General features: G+C 46.1%; 1 protein-coding gene across 1 annotated transcript; it reads right to left on the bottom strand.

Moving 5' to 3' along the window:
• Positions 1 to 7,401: 7,401 nt before the first annotated feature.
• Positions 7,402 to 13,757, bottom strand: LOC113034928 (voltage-gated potassium channel regulatory subunit KCNG3-like). The gene is made up of 2 exons (XM_026190104.2): positions 9,251 to 13,757; positions 7,402 to 8,760 (listed from the first exon to the last, which is right to left on the bottom strand). Exons 1-2 carry the CDS (start codon positions 9,817 to 9,819, stop codon positions 8,115 to 8,117), a joined length of 1,215 nt encoding a protein of 404 aa, XP_026045889.1. The 5' UTR covers positions 9,820 to 13,757; the 3' UTR covers positions 7,402 to 8,114.
• Positions 13,758 to 15,869: the final 2,112 nt, after the last annotated feature.

The raw sequence follows: 15,869 nt of genomic DNA on the forward strand, positions 1-15,869 counted from the left end.
AGACTCACCCACCCCCACTGCTGCTGTTCCACCTCAGACACTTCACACCTCCTCTATTCACCCTGCTCACTCCCCCCCACCCCCAACTGCAGCATCCAATACACACTCAACACAAGGCTCCAGCCTGTCTCTCTCAACCACCCAGGTTAGGAGGGAACTGAGGAGGATTAATGGCAAGAAGGCAGCGGGTCCAGATGGCATCAGCTCGAGGGTCGTCAGGTCCTGCGCGGACCAACTGTGTGGGGTGATGGAGCACCTCTTCAACCTGAGCCTGAGGTTGGGAAGAGTCCCACAGCTCTGGAAAACATCCTGTGTTGTACCAGTGCCAAAGACTTCACGCCCCAAAGACCTCAACAGCTACAGGCCGGTGGCTCTGACATCCCACCTGATGAAGACCCTGGAGCGGTTGGTCCTGGCTCAGCTTCGGCGCCTAATAAGCTCATCACTGGACCCACTTCAGTTTGCCTACCAGCCTGGCATTGGAGCGGATGATGCCGTCATTCACCTCCTACATCGTTCCCTCGCTCACCTGGAGACCGCTGGAAGCACTGTGAGAATCATGTTCTTTGATTTCTCCAGTGCCTTCAACACTATTCTTCCCTCGGTTCTAAAGGACAAGCTGGTGAACTCTGGAGTGGACCATCACCTCACTACCTGGATCCTGGACTACCTCACCGACCGACCACAGTATGTGAGGACTCAGGGCTGTGTGTCGGACAGGGTCGTCTGCAGTACGGGGGCCCCACAGGGAACGGTTCTGGCTCCGTTCCTCTTCACCATCTACACTGCAGACTTCTCCCACAATTCCACCCAGTGCTTCCTGCAGAAGTTCTCTGATGACTCTGCAATAGTCGGCCTCATCACTGATGGGGACGACAAGGAGTACAGAGGTCTGACCCAAGACTTTGTGGACTGGTGCCAGCTGAACTACCTCCAGATCAACGCCAGTAAAACCAAGGAACTGGTGGTAGACTTCCGCAGGCACAAGCATTCTCCACTGCAACCACTGAACATCCAAGGTATGGACATTGAGGCTGTGGACAGCTACAGGTACCTTGGTGTTCATCTGAACAATAGACTGGACTGGACTCATAACTCAGACGCCCTCTACAGGAAAGGGCAGAGCAGGCTGTACCTGCTGCGGAGACTCAGGTCGTTTGGAGTGGAGGGCCCACTCCTGAAGAAATTCTATGACTCTGTTGTGGCTTCTGCTATCTTTTATGGCGTGGTCTGCTGGGGCGGCAGCATCTCTGCTGGGGACAGGAAGAGACTGAACAGGGTGATCCGAAGGGCCAGCTCTGTTCTAGGATGCCCTCTGGACCCAGTGGAGGTGGTGAGTGACAGGAGAACGGCGGCTAAGCTGTCATCCCTGATGGACAACATCTCCCACCCCATGCAGCAGACTGTGACAGCACTGAGCAGCTCCTTCAGTGGGAGACTGCGGCACCCACGGTGTGGGACGGAGAGATTTCGCAGGTCTTTCCTCCCCACTGCTGTCAGACTCCATAATAAAGACTTTAACTGATCAAGCACACACATCCATACATATGCAATAATCCTTTCTGTCATCGTTGTATTTTTACTCAGTTGTATATAGTATTTGTATTTGTATTCTATTTTTATCTTATTGTATATTTATTTTATTTTATTCTACTGTATATAGTATATTATTTTATTCTATTCTGTACAGTTGTGTACTGTATTTATTCTTATTGTATTCTAATTTTTGCCTCATAACTTTTGCACTGTCCATTTCCTGCTGTGACAAAACAAATTTCCCACGTGTGGGACTAATAAAGGTTATCTTATCTTATCTTATCTTATCTTATCTTATCTTATCTTATCTTATCTTATCTTATTTAGAAAAGCGACAAAATATTTCAAAATATATACTAGAGATGGCACGATACTACTTTTTTATGTCCGATACCGATATCATAAATTTGGATATCTGCCGATACCGATATGAATCCGATATAGTGTTTTTTAATCAACAAAACTGTTTTTTAAATATCTTGCTGCATTTTGTGTAAGTTCACACTCAAGTTTAAAACAACAACTACACTAAAGCTGTTCTGTTATACCTGTATGCAAAAAAAAAAAAATTTCATAGTTCAGCAATACTGATCAATCTAATAAACTTAAACCTACACCATCCTCCCTATTCTGGTATTTTAAAGAGTACTTAGCATAAATATTAAGCAACCTAACTAATAGGGTTCCAACTCCCAGCAACAACAAAAATAAATAAATAAAAAATGGGGAACCACCCCTCACGCTCCACCTCATGATGCTTAATCAACGTAATCAACCTTAATGTGATGCAGTGCACAGAAAATGCACAGAAATCAATTATTTTTCAAGAAATATTAAATAGATTCAACATCTTTCTTCAACAAAATTGCAGACTGCACAGATGGTACCTTCCCAAAGGAAAAAGTACTATAGCTTACTAGGGTATATATATATATATATATATATTAGACTTAATAGTTACTATATACAGTAATGGACTTCTATTCATTTTACATCAGATTAAAACTTTGGGTGTCAGATAATTATTTATTAAAAGCTCGACATTTTAAATGAGAATAAGAAAGAAAAGTATGTCTTTGTGCCCCCTTTTCCCTGTTAATGCCCTATCGGCCCCCCTGGCTAAACTTTGCTAGATCCGCCCCTGCACAGTTACCAGCCGTCAGCTGTAGAAAAAGATCCTCGAGTAGAAAGTAATATTAAATAAATTCTAACAACAGCTGATCAAGCTTAAACGTGCTGCTGTTGTTCAGCCGCTGGTTTCCAGCCTCATCAGCAGCCAGGTTTATAACCACAAAGGAGTCCAAACGAAGAATGAGCTCTGCAAACTAGATAGGAAATCTGAAAAACTCTGCAGGAAGTCTTGAAACTGCAAAAACTGAAGTTGTGATCTCTTCCCCTCAGTTTTAAAAGTGTTGTTGTTGTTGTTTTGCCTCACTGCTCCTTATGTTCTTGTGTTTATTTTCAGTCAGACTTTAAGACCACCGAAATGATCACATGACTGGAACAGAAATTAGGTGATAGAGGAGTTTATTGATCGTATAATTATGAATTATTTGAAACACTCGGAACCCCAAAGAGCGGATAAATTTGTTTCTTTGTTTTTACTTGAGGCCCTAATGGATGAATGGGTTGCTAAATTTGGGAAAGAACTGACATGTATGTAAGTGGCATGTATGTTTTGACACCCTGTAGCGTAACCATGACAACAGCCAATCAGAGCTGCCTACTAATGTTTTTCATGGCCACGATTAACTTCCTGTCAGGCTGTCATGGTAATATGTCACATATCACTTATTTGAGGCCTTTGCCTTGCTGTTGCCAAGGAAACAGTGGCCTGGTGCTTTCTGTTGTCATGGTTACCGATGGTCAGCTGTGAGGATCAGCTGCAGTTTTGAAAAAACAATAACACAAACATAAAGTGTGTGTGTGTGTTCCTGTCTAGCTATCTTTCTGAGCACTGAAATCTGCATTCTACTATACTTGTGTGAACCAGCAGTCACTTGTGAGGACACACACACCGGTCCTTTTTGAGGCTCAAAATGTGGTGTCAGGGTTACAATTAGATTATGGTTAGGTATAGGGTAAGGGTTAGACATTCATTTTAATGGTTAGGATTAGGGTAAGGGGCTAGGGAAACCATTATGTCAATGAAGGTCCTCACTAAGATAGCTGAAAGGGCTTGTGTGTGTGTGTGTGTGTGTGTGTGTGTGTGTGTGTGTGTGTGTGTGTGTGTGTGTGTGTGTGTGTGTGATCTCTTACCCTGACATCTTGCTTCAAGCATCCTGTCACCATCTCCATGGCAACAGAGGGAGAACTATGGCACGCAGCAGCTTTGGAAGAACAAATGTGTGTAACATTTTAAAAAATCCTCCTCATTTTATTTTGAAAATCTCCTCCTGATCAATATTTCTAATGAACTCTATTTCAGAACCTTTCAGAATCTCACCAAATAAAAGATGAGTAGAAAATGTGTGTGTGTCTTTCAAAGGTGTGTGTGAATAGAAACCTGCGTGTCCAAACTGAAAGCAGGATGTGTGTGTCTGAGCAGATGTGAAGGTCGTCAGATTAAAAGCGTGTTGAATGAATCAGACATGTTCATCGCCTCCGTGTGTGACATCATCAGTTTTTATTTGAGGGGAAACTCTTGGCTCAACTCCAGACACACCTGAGCTCAGTTAGCCCATTTAACCTCCGGGTGGGCTCAGGCTTTATTTAGCCCTGCACTGTCCCGATGATGATGGTGATGACGTTTGGTTCTTTCTAATGACCCCTGACCCCTCCTGAGGGCCGAATCCCTCAAAGGAGGTGTGAAGTGAGCGACACCTGAGGCTCTCCAGCCTCTCCGGGCTTTTGGACCGTTTTCCAGTCCTGTGGGAATCTTCGTGACTCTGAGCTGCAGAGATTCGAGGCTGCAGTTCTGTGGATGAAAATGACTGAAAATAGAAGCTGCTGTTCCGCAGAGAGCAGCTGAACTCACTAAGCGTGCTCACTGAGTGTGCTCACTGAGTGTGCTCACTGAGTCATATCTCCAAACCTATGAGCATGCTACACTCACTGCAGCTGCTTCACTGAAATCACTGTGCGTCTAGTAAAAAAACATCAATTTTATCGTTCACAGCTGCTTCTAGGTCTAATTGACAAACTTACTTTCATTCAATAAGCTGATTGAGGTCAAAGTTCAGCAGAGAGGTTGATCTTATTTTAATTTTGTTTTTGTGGTTTTATTTTTTGGCAGCTCTTCACCAAACAAGAGCATTTAATGAAGGTTTTAAATTAATTCATGCTTTGATTTGAATTATAATTGCTTTGTATTTATTAGAATTTTTATTAAGGTGGCTGCAATGAAACCATCGGGTTTTTTCAGGTGTGTTGGTTCACTGTAGACCAGGTTTGTTCTATCAAGCAGAACTCGGATCTGTTCTTGGTGAATGTTGGACTTTTTCAGGCTTTCTAAGTGCAGCCAAGCGATGGAGGGTGAAGGGGGGAGGGTTTGATGGTCTCAGAATCTCTCTGATGCGGTTCTGTTGGTCCATCAGATGGTGATCTCCAGTAGGCAGTGAGGCAGTACACAGGAATAACAATGAAGTGTCCCGTCCAGGTCAGCACGCCTCCTCAGGGCTCTAGAGTGCGACCAATTTGGTCACAAATGCGACCAAATTTTTCAGTGGTGCGACTAAAAAAAGATATTTGGTTGCACCTGTGCGACCAAATGTTCCGGTAGCAAAAAACAAAAAATCTGCAACCTTCCCTGTGGTCAACAACAGACACACATTATGCCCCTATCGTGGACTAAACCAATCAGAGATAGTAAGGGGCGGGACCTCTCTGATTGGCCGTGGTCCAGTTGAAAGTGCAGGTGGAAGTGGGAGGTGAGTAGCTTGAATAAAGCGATATCAATTCATTAAATCCTGAATCGACTTTTAAATATAACTGTGTTTTGCCAGAAATGCCAGATTCTCAGATTAAAGCTCACCAAACCATTTCAACAACAACCAAACAGCAAATGAGAGCAGGTACACGGATTCCACACAAAGACGTAAACACAGAACGGACCCCACGCATCAGAATCAGCTTTGTCTTTCTAGGCTTTCTCACCCGACGGCCCGTAGACGGACACGCTGTCGGAGCTTAGCGATCCTGATGCGTCCGGTCGGCGCTGTGATTACGTCTTTTTGCGCTGATTCTGAGCTGCAGGTTTTGTCTCTCCAACCAAAATTGAACAAGAACACTGAGAGTAGTAGTTCTAAAACAGCTGGGTTTATTTGAGGAGTTTCCATCAGGTTTCAGAGCCCATCACAGCACAGAAACAGCTTTAGTGAAGGTTACAGGTGATCTTCTTATGGCTTCTGATCTCTCGCCTCTGTCATTGCGCCCCAGGGCAGCTGTGGCTACAATGTAGCTTGCCATTGCCAGTGTGTGAATGTGTCTGTGAATGACTGAATGTAGTGTAAAGCGCTTTGGGGTCCTTAGGGACTGAGTAAAGCGCTATACAAATGCAGGCCATTTGCCATTTACCATCTCAGACTGGATTATAGATGGCAGACAGTTGGTGTCGTAAGCCCCACCCTCTGTTCAAAGATGGTTGTTCACAGTGGACATGCTTCCTTCACTCCATCTGTCTTCTCTGTCCAACATGTGGGCATTCTCAAAGAGTGACCTTTGACCTTTAGATGCAGATGAACAGCTGGCTGTTTGCTGTCTCAGATACTATATCCATTCATGAGAAACTGAAGGGGTTACCACAGACTGGATAAAAAATCTGCAGGAAGTTATTCCTGAAGACTGGGTGATGCTGGTGTTTATTCTCCCCACAGAATCATTTTACATTTGCTGATGTTTCTGCAAAACAAAAGACTGAAAGGTTCCTGTGCCTCGTCTCTATCTGCAGACCCGGCTAATAATAAGCTGAACTCTGCTCCTGTCTCTGATCAGCCACGTCCTTCAGAGATGCTCGACACGCTGCGTTCCTGTGAGAACTCACACACTCCGTGAATGTTTTCTCTGATTTAAGATTTGGAGTCACACGGCAAGAGGCGATGAACCACGCGTGATTCATCACAAACTCGCTTTATTGTGACGACCTTCCCGCCTCCTCGCTGCTCTCGTCTACTTCCAGCTCGCTCGGTTTGTTAACAGATGATTTAGAAAGAGTTTTTTTAAACTCAAAGAGAGGAGCTGATCCAAGGTCAGCTTCAGGCACCGAGGAGATCTCAGCCCAATCAGAATCAACTAATCACCATCAGCACGCCACTTGGCATGTGCATGCTTGGATTTAAAAACATCAAACTAACGTGATGTGTGACGTCACACACAAAGAACACAAACAAACATTTGCTGAGAAAAGTTCACAAATGAGATGGTCTCGGCTGTTCAGCTGCCATGTTACTGATTAGCTCTCACTCTGAGAACACGCCAGGAGAACCCGTCAGACACACACACACACCCTCACAGCGTGTGGGTGTGTGTGTGTGTCCCCAGAGGACGGCTCAGCCGGATAGTAAAAATCTTGGGTCTCACGAGGCCCACGGTCTGTTGCTCTCACAGTTTGTCAGAAGCTCTGAGTGTGGACTTTCTCATCACTCAGGTGTTTCCAGGTTACTTCGTTCTTCGTCTTTATTTAGCTGAAACCTTCAGCATCTTCTCAGAGTCTCACCTGTAAAATATATGAAGAGGTTTTTTTTTTATGTTTCAGCCTTTTGTCTGACCTTCTGACATGGACTCCACCTGTGACACAGTGGGAGGAGCTTTAATGTCAGGTGTTTTGTGTGAATCCCATTGTAACTCTAATGTGAAAACCTGATTTCATTGTTATTGTATTTTGTGCAACACTGAGACGATGTTTAAATGATGGACAGGTGGAGTCAGTGAGGTTTTCAGGTTTAACCTTTAATGAGCTGATGTGGTTTTCTGATCGAAATCAGGCAACAGAGGTCAGAGTTCATAAACACATGAGCCTTTTAAACACTCTCCTAAATGGAGAGTTTGACATCTCTGAAGTAAAGGTCAAAGGTTAAAGGGGTCGCCTGTATAAGTGTACTTTGGTTCAAACCCTGCAGCATTTCACACAGAAGAAGAAGTAGTCAGATACTTCACACTCCGCCCGCTTCTCCATCCGGACATTCAAACCAAATGCTTTCAACACTTCAGCTGACTGGCTCTATGGTCATCATGGAAACAAAGGAGGGGTTCAATTATGCCACAGACCGCCGGGTTGCCTCTCATGCCTAACCTGAGGGGGCATTGCATGGTGTGAGTTTATCTCACCACCATTTCACTGTGTGAGCGCATTATTCCCCGACTCTTCTGAGCAACCTAACAGAACCTGACTGTCTGTGAGATCGAATCAGGATGAGAAACTATCAAAGTAAAGTCACCTGAGTCCTGTTTGGACTTGAAAACAGCAAATGGAGGGTTAGGTTATGTTTCACTACACCCTGTATTCAGCCAATCACACACACTCACTCTGATGGAGGCGTCAGGGGAAAACTCAAGTTGCTTTTTGATCGGTCCGATCGATTGTATCCTTCTCATTGTGATGGAGCTGATGGCAGCGCCCCTCCTCAGCAGCAGGATGACGGTCAGTTGATGAATTCGCCCGACAGACTGCGGCCACAGCGAGCTGAACGCATCTTCAGCTCGTGGTAGCACTGGACAAAGCTGTGATAGATGAAGGTGATGGGCAGCGCCAGCAGGACGATGCCGCTCACCACGCAGAGGCCTCCGAGCATGCGTCCCGCCACCGTCATCGGGTACATGTCCCCGTAGCCCACTGTGGTCATGGATATGATGACCCACCAGCAGGCAGCGGGGATACTGGCGTAGTCATGGTTTCCAGCCTCCAGGTCAAGGCCGTGCTCTAGCAGCTGAGCCAGCGCACTGAAGATCGCCATGGCAACACAGACGAAGACCAGGAGCATTACCATCTCACGATAGCAGCGACGAAGCGTCAGGCCAAGTGTCTGCAGGCCCATGAAGTGACGCGCCAGCTTGATAACCCAGAAGATCCGCATCATGCGAAGAACACGCAGTGTCACACCGGCTCGCTGCAGCTGCGAGTTCTCGCCCGTCAGGCTCGTCATGGCAACAGAGATGTAGTATGGCAGGATGGCCAGAAGGTCAATGATGTTCAGAGGCCGCTGAATGAAGTCCCACTTATCACGAGACACTAGGAAATGGACAATGCACTCTGCTGTGAACCAACCAATGCACACCGCCTCGATGATGCTGCAAGGGAGGGGCCAGAGGGGACAAATGAGAAAGCAGAGATAGACCAATGAGATGTTGCTGAAAATTAACAAATCACAGGTGGAGATGTCAGACAATCATTCACAATGGTTTCACACAGAAGGGGAGTTAAGTTATTCATATTAGGTACACTGACAATGACGCAATGGTTAACGCATTTGCTTGGTGAGCAAAAGGTTGCTGGTTTGATTCCAGCTGGAGACACAGATCCCTCTGCGGTTGTGTTGGGTAGCACATCTCACAGCCAACTCAAGCATGCAGAGCTACCACTGTGGCAAGAAGCTTTACACACACAGGAGCATGTACACTTTGTGACTTATCAGTCAATTATCAATAATCCGCTGCTGGTCCCGGTTTTCCTCCGAACTGCACCAGTTCTCTACCTGCTGCAGGTACCCGTCAGAACTGGACCGGGTCTGTCAGGGGCTGATTCTGAATAGTGCAGTGTGTGTGTCAGTGTGAGTCCTACCTTTGCTGTTCCAGCGCTGTCCAATCAGGTAAGGTGCTGGCACATAGCATCACCATGGAGATGACTACAAACAGCACTGACACTGAAGCAAGGAGCTGCGCAGCCAACGAGGACGTGGGCTCCTCAAATGTTCTCCTCATCTTCTCCAGCCAAGGATTCTGCGTAATCTCAGGGCCACGTGGTGGCTCCTCCTCCGGGAAGAAGTGCACGAGGGCGTCAGACATGCGGTCGTCCAGAAGACGCTGGCAGCACAGCTGCAGATCAGAGCTCTCCAGGCCCCAGTACAGCATCTCGTTGTAGAAGGAAAGCTCACACATGTGTGGCACAAAGCGCAGTTTCCCGTGCTGCACGTACAGCATGATGAAACTGAAGGCCTCAGAGTGGCGGTCAAAGAAGAACTCATTGCGATCACGATCGTAGTCATCGCAGAGCTCAAGAAGCTCGCTCTCCGACACGCAGCGAAGCAGTCGACTGAGTCTGCTGAGGGGGAGACGCCTCATCAGCTCCGCAGTGTAGGAGAACCTGCGGCCACCAACGTTCAGCGTGCAGAGGCTGCTGCCACATTTCATGTTTTCTCTGCGTGAGGAGGCGTTGCCGCAATTCGTGCTGGAAACCTTCAGACTCCTGCGAGCGCAGCCAAGATGCTCCAAAGTTTCATGTCAGCAGCCAAAGAGTGCGAGAACGCTGTTGCTTCTCAAGTTTCCTCCTCAGATAAAAATGTCTTTGCAGCTTCAGTGAAAATGGAAGCGTGTCAGGAATGTAAAGAAGATCAAATGAGCAGTGACCCACTTTCATCGATTATTTTTAGTCAAACTCTGAGAAACTGAATCAATGCCATAGACAGATTTCCTGCTCAGCAGAAATCAGCGAGGATTCTCTTTGACTTCTGCTGCATCTCTGAGAGTGAAGAGCAGCAGCTCACCCTCCTCCTCCTCCTGTCAGAGAGGGGGAGGATCACTCGCTGATCCGAAGAGTCCGAGCCAGAGACACTTTATATCCCCCAAAACCTCCTTCCTGTGCTTCAGCATCTCCTCATCCTCTGCTGTTGATCTTCTTCCTCTTTAGCTGTCCTCATTTTCATCACATATTAAACATTTAATCCTCTTAATCATAATTTAATGTTTCAGTGCGCATCAAAGCATGTGTGCATAATGATTTTATGAACTCAGTAATAACCTGCAGAGCTGTGTAAAGGTTTCCCCCTGCTGGACACAGCTCATCATCATCATCATCATCATCATCATCATCATCATCATCATCATCATCATCATCCTCATCATCATCATCGGATTTTGGAGAAAACAAGGAACTACAGCCATGCAACAAAAACGAATAAAGATTAATAAATGTCTTTACAAGGCTAAGTTGTTCCAAATGTTTTACGAGCTGTAACGGTGAAGGTGCCCTCTGAGCTTATGCTTAGTTTTCGATACACTCAGGAGCAGCTGATCGGCCGACCTGAGAGAACAGGAAGTAATGTGGGACGAGATAATTAGAGCCTTTTAAAGCAATTCCAAAAGTGATCCTAAAATTTATAGGCGGCCAGTGGTTCCAGGTTAAAATGGGAGAAACATGCTTATAATTGTGTGTGCTGGTTCAAAGACATGCAGCAGCATTCTGTACTAACTGAAGATGAGCCACTGAAGAAGCACCAGCCCTCAAGCAAAGTTCATTCCAGTAGTCCAGCAGAATGGTAACAAAGGTGTGGATTACACTCTCAAAGTGCTGCCTGGAAAGAACTGGCTTTATTTTGGCCAGCTGCCTCAACTGGAAATAAAATAATTTTTCCACACTGGTTTGTAATAGTCAGCCTGATGTACTGGGCCAAGGAACAGATATCAACAAGGGTGTCAGAGTGATACCTGCAAACATCATCACTTCAGTCTTTTTCTCATTAAAATTGAAGAGGTTAAGGGCCTGGATGGCCTTTAAGTCTTCAACACACTTGAACAGCAGTCTAGCAGAATATGTTTCTGTCACGACGTAACTCTCTCCAGGTTGTTGGACACAGGTGCTACCAATGATGCCATGATGTACAAAACAACATAAAATAATCAATTTTTTACAGTAAGGCGTTCTCATAAAGCATATTATTCAACAACATAAACATTCACATTTTGACCTTTACAAAATGTTGACACATTCTGTGACTAACATATAAACAGCTCTGTCACAAAAAAACATCTTATTTTTCTAGCAACACATAAAATGCTAATTGCATACCTCAATGGCTGCATTAACGTGAAGGGAGCAATGACACTCACACTCTTTACCCACAGCTGGAAAACTTTGCTGCATCCATCTCCAAATCTCTACCACCCACTGAGAAAGGAAAACATGCTGCCCTCTACCGAGTGTGGCGTGTAACTTAAAATATCGTCAACTGTAAATAGATTGAACATTGTTTCCACCAATGTTTGTTTTAAAACCAACAATCTAAACATTACAATCTGATTTTTTAAACATGAAGTTGCTTATTTATTGTAGCTTAAAAACATAAAATTAACTTAAAATGCATAAAGAACCTAGAACTTTTATTATCATTATACAGTTGCTTGCACTGTGAAGTTAGGCAGCAAGATCACAAAGGTCTGAAAGTAAAGAAAACAATATACAAAAAAAGAAAAAGAAAAACAAGCATTACAAGGGCATCGTAATAAAATATAATAAATAATAAATAAGGGTGGAAGGTCATTAAGGACATGGATCATCTGCACATCTGCTGAAATATTGCATAGGAGAAAAAAAAATTGGAGCATAATAAATAGCAGCGACAGAGTGGCTGTATGACTGTATGGGAGAGGTCTGCTCACACTCTTGCATTAAGAGTTCTGAGATGATTGAATGTTGGGGTGGGTACAGTTTCCTCTGCGGTGGGGTAGGGTGGGCTGCCCCGGGTCCTGTGGGGCTCTGCAGTGCTGCTACTGTAGGCCCCGGTGTGGATGGACCTGGGCTCCCTTGCCTTGGTGGGCACCAGAGGACGAGGGTGCCTACTGGGGTCAGCGGGGGAGCTGGCCCTAGGGAGGGGCATCCTCCCTCGTTTTCCTCCCCATCCCTGGCTACCTCCCTCTTCCCGCTCCACCACACTCACCCACACAGGTAGGGCCTTGGGGTGCGGGTGTGTCACCAGGGTGCAGGGGAGACATTCCCCCCCCCCTCTGTCCCCTTCTGGCCACCTGTGCCTCAATTTTATCTCACAACTTAGACATCCACATTACTTACACTCTCATAACACACATATATATGTAGGGCCTTGAGGGTGGGCACGTTAACGGCGTCCAGTGGACGGTCTGTGTACTCAAACCTACCTCTGGCACCGGTGCCCACCTCTCAATTTTAAATCCATGTAGACATTGAGGGTTCTCGGGAGGGGCCGTGCTAACACCTGCTGCTCTCTGGCAGCAGCACCATGCTCTCCCTTGTTTTAAATGCACTTTAGAACAACACGCAGCAACACTACACATGAGCGGGAGGAGGGAGGTATGGGGTCTTCACACACACCCCCGTTCTCTGCTAGCCATCGGGGCGGGGTGGCTGGGAGGAGATGTTGGCTGTCCGATTGGCCTCCCTGCTGCTGCGGAGCCTGGGACGGTCTGCTTGCCTCCACCCCGGGAGGAAGGGTAACATCTCTTGGGTCTGGGTTCTGGACCTGGGGTATAGAGTATGTTTGGGGAGTGTGATTGTGTGTATATGTCCATTTATGTCAATCCTTACGTTGGGTGAGTGCTGAGTGTTTGTATATGTGTGCATGAGGGTGGGAATGCATGTTTGTGTCTGTGTGTGCCTGTTTGTCTGTGTCTATATGTCAGGTCGGGTCTTAGACTCCACCTCTCTGGGAACTTCTAGGCCCTCCAAGGCCTATCTCCCCTCACCACACTCCCTGCCGGTGACTGATGCCCTCAGGGGTCGGTGCATTGGTGGTTCTTGGTGTCCGGGGCTGGGCGCTCAGGTATGTACCAGCTCACTCCCGGTGGTAAATCCATTGGGTCTCCTTGTTGGTCTTCAGACAACAATTCTGACGGCTAAAGAACCAAATGGGACAGGCAAAAAAAAAGAAAAAAAAAAGAGTTCTGACAGCCCACGGGAAGAAGCTGTTCTTTAGTCTGTTGGTTTTGCACCTGATGGATCTGAAGCTTTCTCCAGAAGCCAGGATGTTGAAGAGGTGGTGGTCAGGGTGGAGGTGGTCACGAGCTTGGCTACACTTTGGGCCAGCACCTTCCCTGGCTTGCCCGGTACTGGGTTGCCATGCCCCAAACCTCATGAATCCAACATATAACGTTGGAAGAAATCCACAGCAGACCTGACCACGTCTCCATGCTTTCCAGCATACACTTTTATTTTCTGCTTTGGCTCTCGGAGGAGGCGGACGCACTTTTTCTCCTCTCCCTTATCTTCCCTGCTTAGTTCTTATGTCCTTGTCTAGTCTCGTGTTTTTTGTATTACTTTCCCTGGAACACTCTCTCACAGTCTGTTTCTAAAACCTAAAGAGAATTATGGATTTCATCAACTGGTCTCTGAATGCTATTGACACCCTTTTCTCAACGAGAAGTCTGGGCTTGGGAGAGCCCGAGTGCCCTGGAGGGACTTTCCCTGCCGGGTACACGATGGACGGGTGGCAGAACTGGAGGATCGTGTGCCTGGCGGGACTGTGGATCGAGGACGCTGAAGATATCTACCTATTCGGAACCATGATAACAGGGTTCTTGCTGATCGGAGCTGGCTTGGCCCTGGCTTATTGGAGAATTAAGAAAGCGGAACCGGCTCTTCAAACCCCCCCAAGGCTGCCCACTGGGATTGGAACGATGGGACGAGGCGCGACTTCTCAGAAAGGGCTCACTGAGTGCAGCATGGTTAAGCGCTTGGAGGCGCTTACAGCTGCAGTGAATGCTCAGAATAAGACCTCTGAGTGTATATTGGATTACATCAAGGAAAAGTCCACCCGGAACAACACCTCTGCGCGGAAGTTGGATTACATCTTGGAACAGCTGACTGCGGTTGTGAGGTCTCAGAATCTGCCTTTTGAGCAAAAGAATGACAACACCACGGAACTGAAGGTTAATAACATCATGGAGAAACTCGCGGCTATCCAACGGGAGATTGAGAGACCAGTGTCGGAGTGTTAAAGAACAGCTTGAAATTCTCATGAGTTGTTGCAAAAGAAAAATCACCATCATAATGCGGTTACCCCTTCGGCGGCAGCTGTGGGCTCAAGGCTGGAGCTGAACAAAAACTCCCTGATAACGACTGTGTTGAGTCTGTTCCTTTCCATATGGAAAAGATATATATAAATCTTATAAAGTTTGTATCTGTCTTGTGTGAAACTTGTATGAAAAGCATATAAGAGTGAAAACAGATATAAGATCCCTTGAAAAATTATATGATGAAACTTGTATGTTTTGGATACTTACTAAAACAATGTATGAAAGTAATGAGAAAGTGGCCACTTTCATGAGTAATCACATATAAGTTTTTACAATTTCTTTTCCATATGGGTTCCCATTCCCTACAAGGCCGCCAGGGTTGGCTGGAAGACTGTTTACTTAGCCTGGCAGGGCGAAGGACACTGTCTCAGCTGAACTATGGACACGCACACACATACTGATACTGATAAGCACTCACCGACGTATCACCCTCCCTACCCCGGATCCAACGCCACCTCCAACGCTTACCTCCCCTCTGATGTGGACATCGGGTCAGTTGGAGGCGCAGTTGAAAGATTGCAGCGGTCCCAGATCAGATGTACACACTGGAACTCTTTCCCATGTTGCTGTCTGTGTTTATTGTGCTATGATGTGTTGATATCTGTGCATTCCTGTATTATCCTTTTGTGTTACACATTTTGATGTTTTTTTCCTTGCTACCTAGCCTGACCTGTCTCCCCAATGTGATGTTTGTATTGTATGTACGGTCGGCAAGGTCTGTCAGCTCGGTTGTGGGCAAAAGACCTGCAACTGACAAATAAAGGCTATCTCATCATCATCTCATCTTTTATTTCTGGTTGCTGTTCTTTACACACACAGCTGCAGCTTTTCAGCTCATAGCCGAGCACATCACCAACAACACCAACAACAACCCTCAGACGGGACCCAGTTCTTCCTTTTATGCAGGTGAGGCGTGATTGCAGATGTCGTTCAGGTGTGTTCACCTCGCTGCAGCCGCGCCACTGACCACGCCCCGCCACAAATGTGTAAAACAGAAACTTCTGTCTTAACCAAAACTAATCATCAGGTCTTCACATCAGACCTGGTTCTGAATCCGTTCTCTCCACTTTAGAATATTTCATTCATGTTGAACTCCTTTATTGTCTCTCATTAATGTTCATTTTTACACTTTTGTACGAAGTCTCCATTTTTTTCTGTTTCTCTAATCATGCTCAGACTGAGGCACTGTACTTTGGAACAGAGTTAGCATCACCTGTATTCTCGTTAACCTCCCACTGGGTTAAAGCATTGCGTGCTGCATTAAAAGGATCAAAGTTTAAATCGCTTCCTCAGCTTTGCTTTAATCTCTAACCTCTGAGTGGATCCTCATCTTCCCCAGTTCTCGACCGTCAGCTGACCCTCCTGTTCTTCAGTAGCTGGTAATACTGGTCCAACACGATAAACATTAGTTACAACCA

Source organism: Astatotilapia calliptera, chromosome 13 (genome assembly GCF_964374335.1).
Source record: "Astatotilapia calliptera chromosome 13, fAstCal68.1, whole genome shotgun sequence".
Lineage (NCBI taxonomy): Eukaryota > Metazoa > Chordata > Actinopteri > Cichliformes > Cichlidae > Astatotilapia > Astatotilapia calliptera.